We start from the raw sequence: 17,588 nt of genomic DNA on the forward strand, positions 1-17,588 counted from the left end.
TGGAGGAATTTCTAGTACCTAGTAATGGTCAACTTCTCTAATGGCCAGTGTTCGGAAGACTTATAGAAAATTAATTTACATTAAACACTCCAATAGATTCAAGACGAGAGAGAGGAGAATGCTTCCCTCCCAAGCGAAGTACAATGTATTCCTGTAAGAAATTAAACTAATAATGCCATAGTTTGTTTACGTATTGTGGAACTTTACTACTGGCAAAATGCTGCATTTATCATAGGTAACATATTCTGCAAGAGAGAGATTATTTAAAAGAAGGAAAAATCAAAGGTTATTTGCTCTCTTCTCCTAATCTTCTTTCTTATTGTCTCCTCATTGAGTGCAAGATTTTGTTCAGTGAGCTATAGACAGTGTCAATGAGCAGTAAGCCCTGGCTTACGTTTTATTAAATGTGTTCCCACTCATCTTTTGAGCATTGGAAATGAGCATTTTACAACAATACTATAGCAATATGTGCAAAGGGGAAGATTCTGTATATACATAATTAACTTTGGTTGATGGCTTGGTCAACAAAAAATTTCTTGAGAAGCAGAGAGAGGGGGTAGTAAAACTGCCACCTTAGACTTCTGGAGGGCTAACTTTGACCTGTTCAAAAGACTGATTAACAAAATCCCTTGGGAGGCTCCCTTGAAGAATATGTGAGTCCAGGAAGGCTGGACATACTTCAAGAATGAAGGAGCAGGCTGTTCCTGTGTGCCAGAAAACAAGCAGGCGGGGAAGGAGACCAGCCTGGCTAAACAGGGACCTTTGGCTGGATCTGAAGAAAAAAAGGAGAATCGATTGCCTTTGGAGGAGGGGGCAGGTCTCTCATGAAGACTATAAAGATATAGTGAAGTTATGCAGGGAGAACATTAGGAGAGCCAAATCACAGCTAGAGCTCAACTTGGCCACAGCTGTTAAGGATAACAAACAACGTTTCTATAAATTTGTTAACAGCAAAAAGGAAGATTAGGGAAAATCTCCCTCCTTTACTGGATGCAGAGGGAAACATTGTAACTAAGGATGAGGAAAAGGTTGAGGTACTCAATTCCTACTTTGCCTCAGTCTTTAGCAGTGGAACTGGCTGTTCCCTGGACACCCAGCCTCAGGAGCTGGGAGATGGGAGGGGAAGCAGACTGAGGTCAGCACAGTTGAAGAGGATGTGGACAGAGACCTGCTGCACCACTTGGATGCACAAAGTCTGTGGGACTAGATGGGTTACACCCAAGGGTGCTGAAACTTTTGGCAGATGTGCCATGCCATTTTCCATGGTTTACCTGAAATCATGGCTAACTGGGGAGGTCCCATTGGACTGGAGGGTGGAAAATGTGACACCCATCTACAAGAAAGGCAGAAAGGAGGATCCGGGAAACTATAGACCTGTCAGTCTGACCTCGGTGCCAGGGAAGGTCATGGAGCAGATCATCTCAAGTGCCATTAAAAGTCATGTAGTGGACAACCAGGGGATCAGGCCCAGTCAGCATGGGTTTATGAAAGGGCTCCCGCCTGACAAACCTGATGTCCTTCTATGACAGGGCGACCTGCTTATTGAATGAGGGAAAGGCTGTGGATGTTGTTTACCTTGATTTCAGTAAGGCCTTTGACACCATTTCCCACAGCATTCTCCTGGCGAAACTGGCTGCTTGTGGCTTGGCTGGGCACATGCTTTGCTGGGTAAAACTTTGCTGGATGGCCAGGCCCAGAGAGTTGTGGTAAATGGAGTTAAATTCAGCTGGCGGCCGGTCACGAGTGGTGTCCCCCAGGGCTTGGTGTTGGGGCCACTCCTGTTTAACATCTTTATTGATGATCTGGACGAGGGGATCGAGTGCACCCTCAGTCAGTTTGCAGATGACACCCAGTTGGGTGGGAGTGTTGATGTGCTCGAGGGTAGGGAGGCTCTGCAGAGAGACCTGGACAGGCTGGAGCCATGGGCTGGACAGGCTGGAGCCATGAGCAGCGCTACAGGCTTGGGGAGGAGTGGCTGGAGAGCTGCCAGTCAGAGAGGGACCTGGGGGGGTTGATTGACAGCCGGCTGAACAGGGACCAAGAAGGCCAATGGCATCCTGGCTTGTGTCAGCAATAGCGTGGCCAGCAGGGACAGGGAAGGGATCTTACCCCTGTACTGGGCACTGGTGAGGCCGCCCCTCGATTCCTGTGTTCAGTTTTGGGCCCCTCACTACAAAAAGGACATTGAATGCCTCGAGCGTGTCCAGAGAAGGGCAACGGAGCTGGTGCAGGGTCTGGAGCACAGGTCGTACGGGGAGCAGCTGACGGAACTGGGGGTGTTTAGTCTGGAGAAGAGGAGGCTGAGGGGAGACCTCATCGCCCTCTACAGCTCCCTGAAAGGAGGGTGCAGAGAGATGGGGATGAGCCTCTTTAACCAAGTAACAAGCGACAGGACAAGAGGGAATGGCCTCAAGTTGCACCAGGGAAAGTTCAGGCTAGATATTAGGAAGCATTTCTTTACAGAATGGGTTGTTGGGCGTTGGAATGGGCTGCCCAGGGGGGTGGTGGAGTCCCTGGAGGTGTTTAAGAGTAAGGTCAACAGCACTGAGGGATCTGGTGTAGTTGGGAACTGTTAATGTTGGGCTAATGGTTGGACTAGATGATCTTCAAGGTCTTTTCCAACCTAGATGATTCTGTGTAAATAGCAAACAAAATGTCTTTTGGTGTCTTGTGCCATTGATAATCAAGTGATAAGTGTATGTCTGACCCAAAGGAACCAAGTTCTCATGGTGAACATGCAAGTCTGAAAATTCAAACCTCATTTCCTGCTAACTCAGTGTTTCTTGCTTCCCTCACTTCAGACTTGGCAGCTGGAACCAGCAGACTCTAATTCTGATTTGAAATGTGTTTGTGACATGTATTGCCGGGTATGGCTGTGCTGGCGCCTGCACAGCCATCATGAATCTGGACTGAGGGGTGTAATTTGTCAGGGGTGTTCACCCAGATGATGTTTTTTTGCAGAGCTGAATTGGGTTACAGATCAGAGGGGTTGGAAGTCTGCTGGAAAATGTGTCAGCATTTTAATAATAACTCAAAGCCCAATCACTAGAAGAATCTTGTGTTTTAAAATACTAAGCTTCCTGTCACAAAATCAAAGAACATTACTGCTCTGAACTAGTGAAAAGGTCTCCCGCTTTAGAGAGTTAAGATTCTCTTGGTATTCAGAAGGGCATGACATTTTCCCCTTGTTTGATTATATTAGGTATATTAAATATGACCTCAGTGTTTAAGGTTGCTCAGGCTGCAAGAGTTCAAAAGATTTTGGATGAGATTTTTTCAATTTATTTTGTTAAGCCTGTGCAATAATTGTAAATGGTCATTCTTTTAAAGAACAAATAGTAAGAGGTCAAATAATCCATATATATATAACTCTGTATTTCATTACAAAGGAAAGTTCACAGGAGAAGAATTGTAGCTGTGGTTGTTAGAAAGATAGATATTTAAGAAGAATCACTGGTGTATAAGTAAAAAAGCTTTAATCCAAATAAAAGTGTACAGAATTGTGAAAAATTATTGATAATTCAGAAGGTAATGAGGTATGAGGAATACTAGTTTTCAGCTATAGGTGTTCGTTGTTAGAAGGCAGACTTGATTAAATATCATCAAAGAGACGAGAGGAATAACCTTTGAGGTGTTATGGTTAATGAGGGATGATTTTCTATCAGTATGTAATTTTAAGATTGGCAGACTTTTTTTTAAGTTTAAAAATCAAATAACTAAATGACCTTAATCAAACCTATATGTTGATTCCTGATTATCCTGAGTATTAAAAATTGAATTTAGGAAAAGAGCCATGGATTTTCTGTTTCTACTAATTTTTGTTGTATTTTATCGTAGGTCTCTCCAGTTCTTTGCAGCTAATGTTTTGCAGTCTCACCTTTCACAATATTTGATATTAGTCTATACTTTCAGTTTTAAGAGGTAACTTGGAAGCAGTAAGTCACACGTACAAGGAAATAAATCTTTAAAAATCCCTGTCACCTTTTTTGGTAGCACTATTTTTCCTTTGGGTTGTGAGGCTTGATTCATGAGCTCAGAGTTAAACTGACAGTGCAGTTGTTTGGTGCCCTTGTGGTGGGAGGGAAACCCTCCGTGTTCCCTACCGTTGTTGACAGACAGGTAATTTGTAGCAGTAGATTCCAGATGTTGCAGTTCCAGAAAGCGCTGTATTTTCTTTAATGGCATACCCCATACTTTTTGATTTATACAGAATTAACTCATTTTTCATAAATGTCCTAGCTGGAAGTTTAAGATGGTTTTCTGTACATGAGGTGTTCTCATTCTTGCCATCAAGTTCATGACTGTTAAAATTAGCTAGTAAAATTCAGCCTCTTCTCTTATTTTGCAGGAAAATACATGTTTCAGTGAGATGTCAAAATTAGTCCACATGAAAAATTAAAAAAAAAAAAAAGTTTCTTTTTAACTCATTCAAAATCTGAAACGAATATGTGAAACAAGGATAACTCAAGAGCCATGGGAGACAATCATTTGGGGTGAGAGTCTGGTCTTTGCATCTGAACGTGTAGGGTACACCTACAGGCCAGGGTTTTGAAACCAGCTGTACCAGCACACGGGAGCAGTGGTGGGGTGAACTCCTCCATCCTTGCTGCCCCGAAGAGTTTGGGAATGAAGAAAATCTGGTGATCCATGCTAAGTTTGAAGCAACTTCATGGTGGGAGGGGTGGGAAGAAGAGAGGGCTGCTGAGCTGCCAGCCTGGCCCTGCTGGGAGTGCCCTGCAGCACCGGGGGGAGCAGCCTGGGGAGCTGGGGCTGGGCTGAGGGCAGCCAGGGCACCGACTGCACACAGAGCCAGCTGTGGTCTGCCCTGGCCCCCGGGTGACACTGCAGATGTACATCGCTTTGTGCCTCTGACCAGTTCCCCATCGGTTTTTGTTCCTTTGAGTGTCGGATGTTGTTTGGCAGGGACTGCCTCACATATGTTTTTTTTCTTTCCAGTAAAACACAATCTCAACTGAGACATTGAAGAGCTACTGATATTACAAATAACACAGCATTATTGTAGCTTTCATTTTGTTAATTTCACTTCAGATTGAAACGTCTGTGCAGTAGTTTAAATTATGGAGCATTGCTGGTGTTTCTTAGTATATTAATGAGAAAAATAGCACTAAAAGGCCTGCACGACAAAAAAGTGTGAATGTGATTTGCCTTTTCATTTAACGAATTGCTTGCTTTTTAATGGATTAGAACTGGTAAAATTTTCCACTGAGAAAAGTTTTTCCTTAAAATACTGTGGTTTTATTTGGTATGCAGGAAACTTACTACTGGTTAAAAAGAAAACCCTAAAGTTAAGGTTTGGCACAGAAAATACTGAAACTTCTGCAATTTAGAGTAATTTTATTTCTATGGTATCAAAAATATAAATCAAAACAAAATGAGGATTTTCTTTTGGATGCTTAAACTATTGATTCGCAACAAAAATGATGACTCTAAATCTCTTTGAAACTTCTCATAGGAAAAACAAAAAGGAGTTCTTCATTGCTTATGTATATGAGAACCACATTGCTTTTCCAAACCACTCTGGTGTTAGTTAGTTAAACTAAAATCCACAGTGACTAGATTTGAGATGTATGTAATATGAAGACATGAACTTTAGTGACATGATGTAATCTAAGATGGATTTTGCAGAAACCTGTGCTGGGAATTTGGGTCTGTGTGCTGTAGGAGACCTGGGAAACCTGAGGCACAGGAGAGAGAGCATCCTGTGCAGGAATGTGGTCCAGCTGTGTTACACCTCCTGTTCAGCTCCAAAGGGTTCAAAAGGCATTTTTGGTTTATATTTTCATTTGCATAGAGTGTTGGGGTTTTTTCTTTTCAGAAGTTTAGAAGGGACTGAAATAGATGCTTTTATTTCACAAAGCTGTATTTTAAAACAACGGTGTGCTAGTCCCTGGTGAGACCAAAACAGTATACACAGTGCGTGGTGTTGAGTGAGGCAGCTGGCTCCCGCTCTGACTGCTGGAGATATGTCAGGATTAATCCAGTATGTTCTCATTCAGTTGCTACACTTTTAGGTTCTTCACAGCATATTATAGAGGACTAGGCTGTAACTCATACAACTGAAGTTGATGTTAAGTGTCATGCCTACACAGCTTCCAACTTTTCATGTTTGATTGGCTTATTTTTTCAGAGGAAAATGTTGTAGCTTTACATAGCAGTAGTTTTCCTGGAGGAAATGGGCTAAGGTAGAGCATATTGTCCTGTACTTAGGCTGATGTATACAGTGTGGTGAAAAGGGGCAGGGAAAATTATTTGAAGTCTTCTGTGGTCTGAAATATTCATTTGACAGGCACCTGTGACTCAGAGTTTTAAAGATGCAGTAAAATGCACAGGCCATCAAGAATCCATCTCAGCCTGATTATAATGGAAAACTGAAGAAGGGACACCAAATTCAGTGCTCTGTGGGATGACGGTTTCTGTGTGATTAAGGTCTCTGATAATATTATGCCCACAGTAGGATTTCCTTTGTCTTCTTTTCATGTTTGCTTGAGGATTTAAATGTAGGTGAAAACATTACAGATTACTTATTTGTGGATTAGAAAAAGGAGAGGATTGTTTTACTATTGCCACCTAAAGATGTTACAGCAAATAAATGTGGCAGGATACAGGAGCAGCGTCATATCCACAGTGCAAAAGGATAAACACAAGCTTGCTTTCTCCTGGTCTTGTATCAAATCCCCTATGAGAGGCTTCAGGAAAGGCAATAAGGGCAAATGACTGAGCAGTGTTAGTGTTCCAGACCTAGGATCCAGGACACTCCTGACTCCCAGGGCTGAAAAAATCTTTTTTCATTCTGTTTTGTCCAAGAAGAGACTGTACTGACAGTGATTTGTTGATGCTGACTCCTTTTGCTCATTTCCTTGTTTTAAGGGAACATTGTCTAGTTAAAGGGGCTGGAAGTCTCAATCATCTTCTGGTTCCAAGCCCCTTCAAACACTGCTCTCTATATACAGGGCAGGGGCAGATGTTCCACCAAAATCTGTGTACCTTCAAAATGCAGGTATGTTTCTAAATAAAAGTTTGGTTTGGCAATCAGTCACTACTTCAGCCTGTTTCTAGGTGTGCTATATTCCAGGTATCCAGTCACAAATCTGCTGTTGGCTTTCTGGCAGCAGTGCTCTTTGCACTGCCTCATAATTTGGTCATTCTCATGCAGGGGACTAGGTTCCAAGTCCTGGAAAGAAAAATCCTTTCTTTTTCTCACCCAGACACCTTCTCTTGCAGTAAACACCGACCACAAGGAACAGGCAGACCTTTGGGCAATCATAAATCAGTTTCTCCATTCAAACCTGGTTTTCCTTTCCCTTCCTTTCATGCAGGTTGATAAAGTGTGTGGACAGCCCAAACAACAAGAAGGGAACCTGTCAACAGACAATATAGTGCCAGTGAAGGAAGCGACTGAAACTCAGACATTCGTGATGGCTCATGCTAGCCTGAACAATAAAAGAAGGTAACCCTAAGCAACAGTTGCTTTGAAATAAACTCTCTGCCTTGCAGTTCGTCTTATTGGTTCCTTGCACCATGGTGTTTAAGCCAGATCCACAGTTCTGTCACCTTGTCTGTGTGCTCTCCAGCCATTGCCGTCACTGATAGTTACACAGATGTCTTTGTGGTATTATATTGCAGGTCTCTCCAAGAAAAGCTTTTTACAGGCCAGACTTGATGTCATTATTTAGCACCAAGGTGTTCATTCTTTCCAGAAACTTTCAGTGAAAATGATGAAAGCTTTTCCTTAACAAAGTCTGAGTAATTTCCACAGTTAAGTCTAAATTGCTTAAAATACAACTGCCCGGGTCTTTAAGGACTTGAGCTTATCCAGGGGCAGAGGTGGGAAGGAGGAAGGGTTGAAAAGGAAAGATTCATTGCCCTGACATGAAGTCAGTCCCTCATTTTGCAGGGCTGGGGACGAGTAATAAGATCCCTTGTGATCTCCTGGATTTATTACATAACAGAGCAAGAGCAGAAACATTTATGTTTAGGCTGCTTGTGTCCGTGTTGGCTTCTGTTCTTCAGCTGCATGCCAGTTGAGACACTAGACAGTTGAATTACTGCCACTGGCCCTGGTGTGAGTATCCCTGCTCCCAGATCTCCTAGTCTTTCTTTCACATTCCCTTGCATAGCTCCTGGTTTGGTTTTCTGTTAATTTTAAGAGGGGAGGGAAGGATGTCTTTGCAATCCTGCTCATGATACATGAGTAGATGTCAGAGCTAACCGACCATAAAATCACAATGACATATTTCTGGATAACGTGTTGTTCTCTGTAACACCAGTATTAATCTGGAACAGCTTCAGCAAAGTGAGTGGAATGGTGCTGGGCTTGCACCTCTGAGAACAGTCTCTTGTCTGCCCAGGTAGTCCATGGGTATCCCTGTATGTCAGACAGGTGGATGACAGACAGCAATATTAAAATTTCCATAGCTTGGGTTCTGGAGTTTGAGTTGGGAAGATGAGATTTTTATCCATTTCTATTTTAATTCTCATCTAAGCTTGCATGAATGAAACAACCACTGCTTTAAAAGATGAAGGTAATAGCAGCAAGCTGTTTTTTGAATGACAGTGATATTTTTGTCCCTTTATAATTTAAAACCAAAACACAACATTTTGTGCTAGTGCTTGGAGGTAATCAATTTTTACCACTCAAATCAGAGAAAGGAGCATTAAGGAAATTAAATTAATCAATTCAGCAGTAATAATCCAAAGAACAGTTGTAGTACAATTAAGAAAGTAAGTTTTAAAAACACAGAGCCCTAGGTTGTTTTCTGTATAATTTACTGACTTCCCTGGGACTTACACACTGGCAAGCAAAAAGGCAGAATTACCAACCTATTAACAGGTAACCTTTAAAACAGATGCCAGTTGGTGTCTTTAATGTCACAACAGCAGTTCTTTCTCACCTGAGAATCAGCTCCCTCCCCTTCCCAACCATTTAGAATTATTTGGATATTGACCTTTCAAAATTTAAGGCCTGTAGATAGAAAATAAAATATACTAGAACTAGTATACTGTAAATCAGACAGTTTTCCAAAATTGGTCTGTGCACTGAAAATTAATTTATCAAAAAAATCTAAACAAAGGCCATCATAAAGCATTACTGAAATACAGTGTTGATAAGTATTGTAGAGAGCCTATGCACCAAAAATGAATGATGGAGCCATGCCATAATTAGTAAGAAGTGGAGAATATTTTTAAATTTTCCACAACTTTCTATAAAACACATGGCATGAGGCTTGTACTTTGCTTCTTGGAAACAATTTTAAAAAGTAAATACAGTGAAATACACAGTGATTGGCTACATCACTGTGTTGTTCATCATCTATCAGTTAATCACATATGATATCAATAAAAAGCAATTTTAGGTAATAAAATTTTATAATGGATGGGCAAAATCATTCCTGCAGTGGGTTGTGTAAAATGCACTTAGAGTGACAGATAACTGCTACAGGGGATCTAGATTATGAGAGTAATTACGTGATTCTTTTTTGGTGCTATTGCTTCTGGCGATTTAAAAAATGAAGAGCAATAATGTCAGTTGTCTGTCAGTTTAGGTACAAGGTCACACAGGGAAATTAACCTGAGTGAATCTCTCTGTTCTGTGTAGTAAACAACCCTCCGAGTATGGAACATGACTCCTGCCTTTTAGAATACAGAAAGAAAAAGAGGAGTGAGCTATTGCTCCCCAAGTAAACCGGAAAGCTATGGCTCATTCCCTTAACAAGTCAGAATATTCCCCAGCTCAAAGAGAAGAACCAGTCCGATTAGCACGTCTGTAGGAGAAACTATGATAAAGTGGCCTCTCATCTCTTCTGTAGTACCTACTTAGAGATGCACTTAAAAACATAGTGCCAAACAGCTTATACCTACATATGTATGTTTGCTTAAAAGGTATTACATCTTTTCAAGGCCAGTTACAAAACCAAACTCCTTTTCCAGAGTGTGAGAAACTCTGGTTTGAGCTGTTCAGTAGAGCCAAGGCTGCTCGTGCAGTTGAAGTGGGACTATTAAAGTGATGTCTCTTGGCCGGACTAGTCTGTCTTCTGGGCATGTGTTTTTTGAATCGGGCTGGTGGCAGTCCTTCTCAACCTCCACTGTTCTGCATAATGTGGTCCTGCACGGTCCATGAATTCACATAGCAACTGGATCCTCTTTTGAGTAGTTGAACCCTTTTCTGCTCCTCTTACTCTCAAGGGTTTCTGGAAGATTTCCCATCTGTCTTTATTTTCCCCTGCATTCCTTTCCTGTGTATTTTTGTTATGTAACACCCAGTGTCAGGGACAATAGTGTAAGAAGCTGAAACTTGCATAAATGTTTTATAATCTTTTAGGAAACCTTTTGCTCTGATTAAGCTGAAAAGTATAGATTTTGATTAGTAATTTTTTTGTCTTTTCTTGCATTACACAAATGTATTCAGGGATTAACTGAAACTGGCAGGATTGCTGCTGTAGTCATTTTTTAATGTGGAGGTTACTATAACATGTAGTAGAGATGACAAGAAAATTGAAACCATATGATGGAACAGGGAATGTACATGGCATGTACAGAATTTCAGTCATTAAGTGGGAAAGTTACTGCTGAGTTCAGCACAAAGTACTATTCTGGTCAGGGTCCGAACCCCTACCAAAGTTCAATACCTGCCTTTTAGCATGTCTGCTGCATGTAATATTTCAAACCACTAAACATAGACTGGTTATAGATCTGTATATAAAAATGCTATGTTTAACAAAGAACTATAACATGATACTAGGTCCCTAATTGGAGGAGGCAGACTTTGAAATTATATTTTTGTTGTGATTTCTTTGTTATACTGTGGATTTACGGACCTTTTATACATCTTAAAAGAAACAATTTTGAAATTTTTGGCAATGTTTGAAGTCAGTGGCATCAATTTTGTTTAAAATTAACTATCTATTGGGCCAGGCATCACATGATATTAAAATTTGAGTATTAAACTGCTAGTACAAAACAGGTTAGTAATACCAGATCCAAATTTATTTACTGTGGAAATGAATCAAACATTTCTGACTGCCTGGCCAAGGCAGAAGTTTCAGCAGGTCCAGATTTTTCCTTGTTACAGATTCTCATTTCCTTTTTTTGATTGGCTGTGTTGGAATCGCTGCTTCAGTGATGACAGGTGGCACTCACCTGATGATCAGTGCAGGCCTATCCTCTCCTCTGGCCACCCCTGCTGTTAGCTCCCGGAAAGTATGATGACAAAGCCACCATCATCTGGGTGGTGTTGAAGGTGGTGTTTACTTTCTCCAATTAAGTGTTAACTGGATTGACAAGTATCCCTCAACCTGTTTGCAGGCAGGCACTACCAGAGTTATTTCCACAATTTTTCCTCTAATCCTTAGACCCTGTTTCTCCTGTCTTGCGAAGTTGGATTTTTTTTTTTTTCCAGTGGTGTGATTTGACCAGAACTGTACAGCAAAAAAACATCTGTATTCACATTATTTATTAAGAGACAGCAAATTGCTAATTGTACCAGAAAATGAATGCTACTTGTTTGTATCCCCCTTCCCATGGTGCTCATTCTAAACCGTTTGGCATTGTCTTCTTGTATAGCCTGATATATTTACAGCTCTTCCATTTGGTATCAGTTACAGTTAATTTAAGTACCACTGAATTTATTTTCAGCTTTTTGCTGTGTGCTGCATTTGTAATTGAGCTCTTATTTGAAAATGATTGGGACAAACAATCTCAGTTGTATTTTTTTTCAGTATTGCATTGACATATTTAATTGCATCTATACTTTGGAAAAATCTCATGACAATTTCCTCCTTATTTGTTTTCTTAGATTATCCTATGCATGTGCTTGATGACCTTTTTTCAAATAATTTTTACTTTTCTCTTTTGTTTCTCATCTCTTTTCCTCATTTGCCTCAATTCCTGCTTCTCTCCTCCTCCCCAACCTCTCCTGATTGATGCTTATTCTCCCCGGCCTATTCAAGTTCTCTGCCTCTGAAAGCTTCAAAGAATGACAAATCAAGAAGTTTGAAAAAAATCTCTCGGTAAGAATGAAAACAAAGTGACATACTTTGTTGTCTGTACACTTAGCTCATCTCCGTTGTAAGGTGCTGTTTCAGCTGCATCCTAGGAACAGGCATACTGTTGATAACTGCTTTTCTACTGTGGGGCACTGGGAAACTGTTCATTTTCTACCTAGTGTGTTTAGTTTTCTATTGATGAAAGTAAATATTTTCACTTGTTAAGATTAAGAGTTGGACACAGAATTCTGCCTTTGCCAAGATGCTACTTTGAAATATCAGAGCCCCACTCTGATGAAAATGGAAAGGAGTTTAAGCTTCTAGTGGTGAGCTGAGTAAGACAAGCTTTATACTCTTAAGAGTGCTCTTTTCCTCCTTCAAAGATAACTTAATTTTAGAATCCATAAAATCTTTAGCATCTGTGTCACCTTTCATAATTTATACTCTTTGGCTGTTCTATCAGGTAAGTGGCCTTCTGTCTAGGCCTAGCTTTAGTGTATAAATACTTAGAGCTCTTATTCTTAAGTTTATAGTCAAGAGGTAGAAATACTGATTCCCTTGTCGCAAGCCCCAAAATTTGTGCTTTTTTTCTTTGGTTAAAATGACAGCTTTCCTGCATTGTTAGGGTAAGTTAGTTTCCTAGGACCATGTGATGACTAATATTTCTAGAGCAGCATTTCATCACACGTAAGATAAATGGGATGATTAAATGTTTTTGAGAAAGTGTAAAAAATTAAATGTTTTTGAGAAAGTGTAAATCATCTGTGGGGAGAGATGACCACTGCCTAAACCTTGTAGGCGTAGATATCTAGCAGTGGACTTTGATATTGTTTCAAGTACCTGTTTCTCCCGAAAGAAATCCCAGCTGGTTTTGTGCCAAGCTCCATCCAGCTGTGTCCTCAGACAGCTCTTCAGTGCAACGTCCCCTTACAGCCTGCCAGGCAGAGAGATTATAAACCAGGATGTGTCCTTTGCCCTTCCCAGGGGGCCTGCTGAGGACTCCCGAGACAAGCAGATAGCTCCATGATAACTCTATCTCAGGTTTTGTGTCCTGCGTCTCGCTCTCAGTATCTTTAACATCTTACACCAAACAGGAGCTTCTAAAGCTGTGGAGATAGGGTAATTTCGCACTTTGAAATACTCTCAATTGTGTGCTGAATTAACACTTGTTTTGTTACAGTTCATTTTTATGGCTACCTCAGCCAGATATAGTATAGGTATAATCAGAGTATAAGGGGCAGCTGTTTGCCCACAAGGCATTTTTCCGTACACACATGGTCAGAAATGAGCTGTTTGTACTGGCCCAGAGTTTTGGTTATTCACCAAAGCAGCAGACACAACCTCCTTGGGAGGTGCCAGATGTGAAGAGAGAGAAACCTCTTTCTAATAAGAATATGACATAGGTAGTGGTGATGGGGAGGAATTGACTCCACCACACCTCAAGGAGATGACCTTCTGTACTGTTGATGCATGTGTGGGGTACTTAAAGCATATTGCAGGTTTTGTGATGGGATGTTAGCTTTAGGAAGCCTTTCTTGCCCAGGTGGTTGTTGACGGTGTTCTTAATTCACCTCACAGATGTGCAGGAAATGGAGAAATACTCACTTCCAGTAACAGTGATAAAGCCCACTCCTTTAATAATAATATTTTCTCATAATTTTTTAATCTGTTTATACAGAGATCGTAGTTGTAGACTTTTTTTCAAATTTTATGTGAGCTGTGTTAAGATAATTTGCTAAAACTACCCTTTGTATTTAATTATATGTATTAACACTGAAGTAAAACTGAGTGATACCATAGGAGTAGAAATACACTGGAAATAGAAATTCATCAATTTGGATGACTTAATTTCTGTAAGGGTTCTGAACTGTTGGTCTTGTGGAGGGTTAAGTTGATAGGGGGCTTAAACCATAGGTGTAAAAACCATAGGTGTACTGTTCTGTTGTTAAATGTGTTCTTCCTACGTTACAGAGAGTTCATCAATTACATGAAGCGATCCCGAACCTTTTATGCCTCTATAGCAGAAAGGCTGTGCGATGGAGACCTGGTGATGAGAGACAGCTCAACCTGCTGGAATGGAGAGGATGTTGTAGAAAGGTAAAATTACAAGTAAAAGTTTTCCCAAACAGTGATAAAGGTGACTCTGTGTCCTTCTGATGGTTCAGAAACATTGAGACACTGTTGTCATTATTTCTCCTTCATAGTGAACTTGATGCTTAACTGAGCAAGAGTTTTGCTAACATAAAAGGTTGTTAAGGCTGAGTTTAAGGTATCTCTATTAAATATAGTGAAATACTTCCTTGAAGGGCTGCTTTGTAGATCACTTTCACTATAGAAAGACAGCTCTTTGCAGAGAGATTTACCCTCTAAAGCTCAGTTAGCAAGCAGTACCTCCATGACTGACTGGAGGTCCCTTCCAGTCTGCTGTTTACAGGCTCACTTGTGCAGAGCTCAGTGTCGTGTTTGGCCATAATTAGAAAATAAGTAGCTCTTCCTGCAAAGGTGTCAGAAAAATACAGTGTCTAGACCATTATGTTTTTAAAGAATTTCTCTGCCATTTCTTTTCAGAGTTTCTGACATAGCACTTTGGATAACAACTGTGTTTGGAATTGCCCAGAACCCTTACCAGAGCATGTTCTTCAGGAATTCTTATAAAGTAACAATTAATAAATGCAGTGTTCCGTATTGGTAGAGTAGCTAGAAGCCCTCTAGGGTGAAAAGATCTTTTTAGTTTGGAAGCTAATTTTTTTCCCCTCTGTATTTTATCACAGTCTTTTCCCTCACCCTTTAGAATCCAAACTGGAAAATACACTTGCACTCTCCATGAGCTAAACTCCTTGCTATCATTTCTCTTATTCTGTATAACATGAGTCAACATTGCCCTGAGGAGAAAAAGAAGTATTCAGAATACAACTGAATCTGTTACTATCACTGTCAAAGTGTACATCAGTTTTTCACAGTGAGAGCTGTTTGGAAGTGTGCCAGTGCATGTTTTCCAAAAATGTCTTTTTGTCGAAACAGAGATGTGCCACGGGATTGTGTTGGCTTTCATGATGTTGCTTTTTGAAGTGTATTTTGTGGTTTGTAGAAGTTTTAAAAGATAAAGTTCTAGCGTTCTTTTTCCTTGGTCGAAAACAATTTTCATGATTTAAAATTGTTTTGTCGGAATTTATGGAATAACTCCACTGTGGAACAGAGAAATGTTACAGGCTGTCCTGTCAAACGGAGTTCTGACTCCCACACAGTTCTGCTTGGAAGTTTAATACTTCAGTGTATATTGGCACTACAGATTAATTGTAGAAGCATACCTTTTGAAGATTTTGGCAACAATGAAGTATTCTAAATATTAATGTATAGTAATTGTAATACTGATTGAAGTTTTTACTGTAAAAGTAATGGAGAGGACGTGGGGAGGATTTAGTGTTTCTAATTGGTATTTCTGTTTCACAGTCCCTTCTGCTTGTAACATGTTGCTGGATACACAGTTAATTTTAAAACAAACACCTTTCTGGCCAGAAAAAAAACCCCAAAAAACACCCACAAACAAGAAAAGCAAAACCAAGAAAAATATTTTCTATATCTACTCTCTAAACAAAAAAATAAATAAAAATTTAGGTTTAAGTTTAATCTCATTTTGTTTTCTTAAAAAAAACCCCAAACCAACAACTGCTTAAATTACTGATATACATGTTTTAGAAAGACATGAAAGGGAAAGCTGCTGTTTTTTCCTTTTGCCAAAGCTGGGGACATGCAGAAAAGTTTCAGATTTGAAAAGGGTAGGAAACTGGGAAGAGACTAACAAGACCCTTCACATTTTGAATTACAAAGCAAAAACAAAGGAGAAAAACCAGCCTCTACACCTCAACAAATTACATCAACCAACCAACCCCCACCCCGCAACCCAATATATATTTGTAGTTAACATATGAAGAGGAAAAATTAGAAAATAAAAGTTTAAATTAACATGTTTAATCAGACAGTGATATATATATTTCTCAGTTCTATTGCAGTATTGATTGCCTTAAAAGGAGGAGACTTTCCAGGCAGCCTGCACTGCCAGCAGTGCTACACAGCAGCAGAAACATGGCGCCTGCTTGCTGAGAAATTTTACTCCTTTCATCAGCTGTTTTATAGGCTGGACTTGTCACCAGTTCTCCCCACCTGAGAAATAAACCTGTCCTGGTGATGCCTGAAGATGCATTTCTCTTTGCCCTTTCTCCTTTCCCAGGAGATCAGAGGGTTAAATATCAGCAGTAGTAAACAACGCTGAACTCAAAATAGAGCCTTATTCTTAACTCTGTATCAGAAAATTGATCCCCCCAATTAATCTGGGGCTGTCTTGTGAACCTGAGTTTAAGGTTACTCAGGCTGCGGAACTGGTAAAAGCTGCAGTTCCTGTTTCCTCAATGCTTCTTGCATTTCATAATGCTGTTTGAAAGCTGGGTGATATTTATACTGCATGCTAATTGGCATTCAAGCTCTTTAGGAAAAACAAACTCAACCTTTAAAAACAATTTGACACACAAATACAGCCTGAAATAATATGAAATTATTACTCGCAAAGGGGATTGTGCATTCAATTAGTAGAGAGGGCACTTGAGGTCTGTCAGAGGATCTGATAAACAGGATTCTCATTGTACATTTTTATTTTGCACTTGCAAGCTAAAAAAAGCTTGAGCTGCCAGTAAATAAACTGTAAAAAAAGCCAGGTTGTTTCCACCAGTTTGAGAATATGCTTCTGGCCTGCTTTTCAGATGAACAGTAAAACATGGCTTTGCTAGCAGTCCACTAGTGTCAGTTCAGGGCATTTGAAGACATTAGAAATACTTGTGCCAGGAGGTAATCTCTTCCTCTTAATTACTCTTTTGAGCAACTTGTTCCTGGAACAAGACTTTGTATAACAAAGAGTCTATGAGGCTAATAATAAATGGTCTGAGTATACAAAGAATGCTCAGAGAAGATGAGGCTAGGGCAGAAAAACTGCAAAAATATTTTGCAAAAAAGTGAAGCAAGCTTGGAGAAATTTCTATGCTGGAACCTTTCTTTTCTGGCAGTGTGTCAGATGATTATCTCAATACCATGTCAGTAGAAGAGACTGAAGGGGAAGTTGACAATGTGAACGATTATGCACTGCCGGGACCAGACACCATTCACCTAAGAACTCTTAGGAGGACTGAAGGGTTGCTTCAGTTGGATTACTCATTGTGATACTGTGTTTTCTTTAAGACTGCTCCAATAATAGATAGAAAGATGTGAAATTTGAAGACGTTGTATTTTTATCAAAATAAGTATTTTGGAAAGGTGTGGCTGGTAAACTTGGTATGTTGCAGTAAATCAGTAGGAAATATAAGCAGATGAACATGACATTTAGGGAAAGGAATCAACATGCTGAGAGTTTGTAGGAGATAACAAGCATGTAGGCAGGGTAGATTGCTATAATCTGCTTGGATTTCTGATATATGATAAGATCCTTCACACAAGGCTGGTAGAGATTAAAGTGAGGGTAGATAATAGATGGTTCTAATAGAAAGAGATCACCAGTGGCAGTGCATGGGGATTTGTGCTGGAACCTGTGCTGTTCATCTG

At 40.1% G+C, this 17,588-nt stretch overlaps 1 protein-coding gene across 2 annotated transcripts in view; it reads left to right on the plus strand.

The window, feature by feature from the left end:
• The window catches only part of LOC113483530 (glypican-5-like), a 367,287-nt gene that overhangs the window by 102,236 nt on the left and 247,463 nt on the right, over positions 1–17,588 (plus strand). For both annotated transcript variants that reach the window (XR_003399037.1, XM_026855147.1), the window contains exons 3-5: positions 7,338–7,468; positions 11,967–12,026; positions 13,974–14,099. Coding sequence is in view for 1 of the 2 variants with exons in the window: in XM_026855147.1 (XP_026710948.1) it covers positions 7,338–7,468; positions 11,967–12,026; positions 13,974–14,099 (317 nt within the window). In the remaining variant the exon portion in view is untranslated. The remainder of the gene's footprint in view (positions 1–7,337; positions 7,469–11,966; positions 12,027–13,973; positions 14,100–17,588) is intronic.

Source organism: Athene cunicularia (genome assembly GCF_003259725.1).
Source record: "Athene cunicularia isolate RWA chromosome 9 unlocalized genomic scaffold, athCun1 chr9_part1, whole genome shotgun sequence".
Classification (NCBI taxonomy): Eukaryota; Metazoa; Chordata; class Aves; order Strigiformes; family Strigidae; genus Athene; species Athene cunicularia.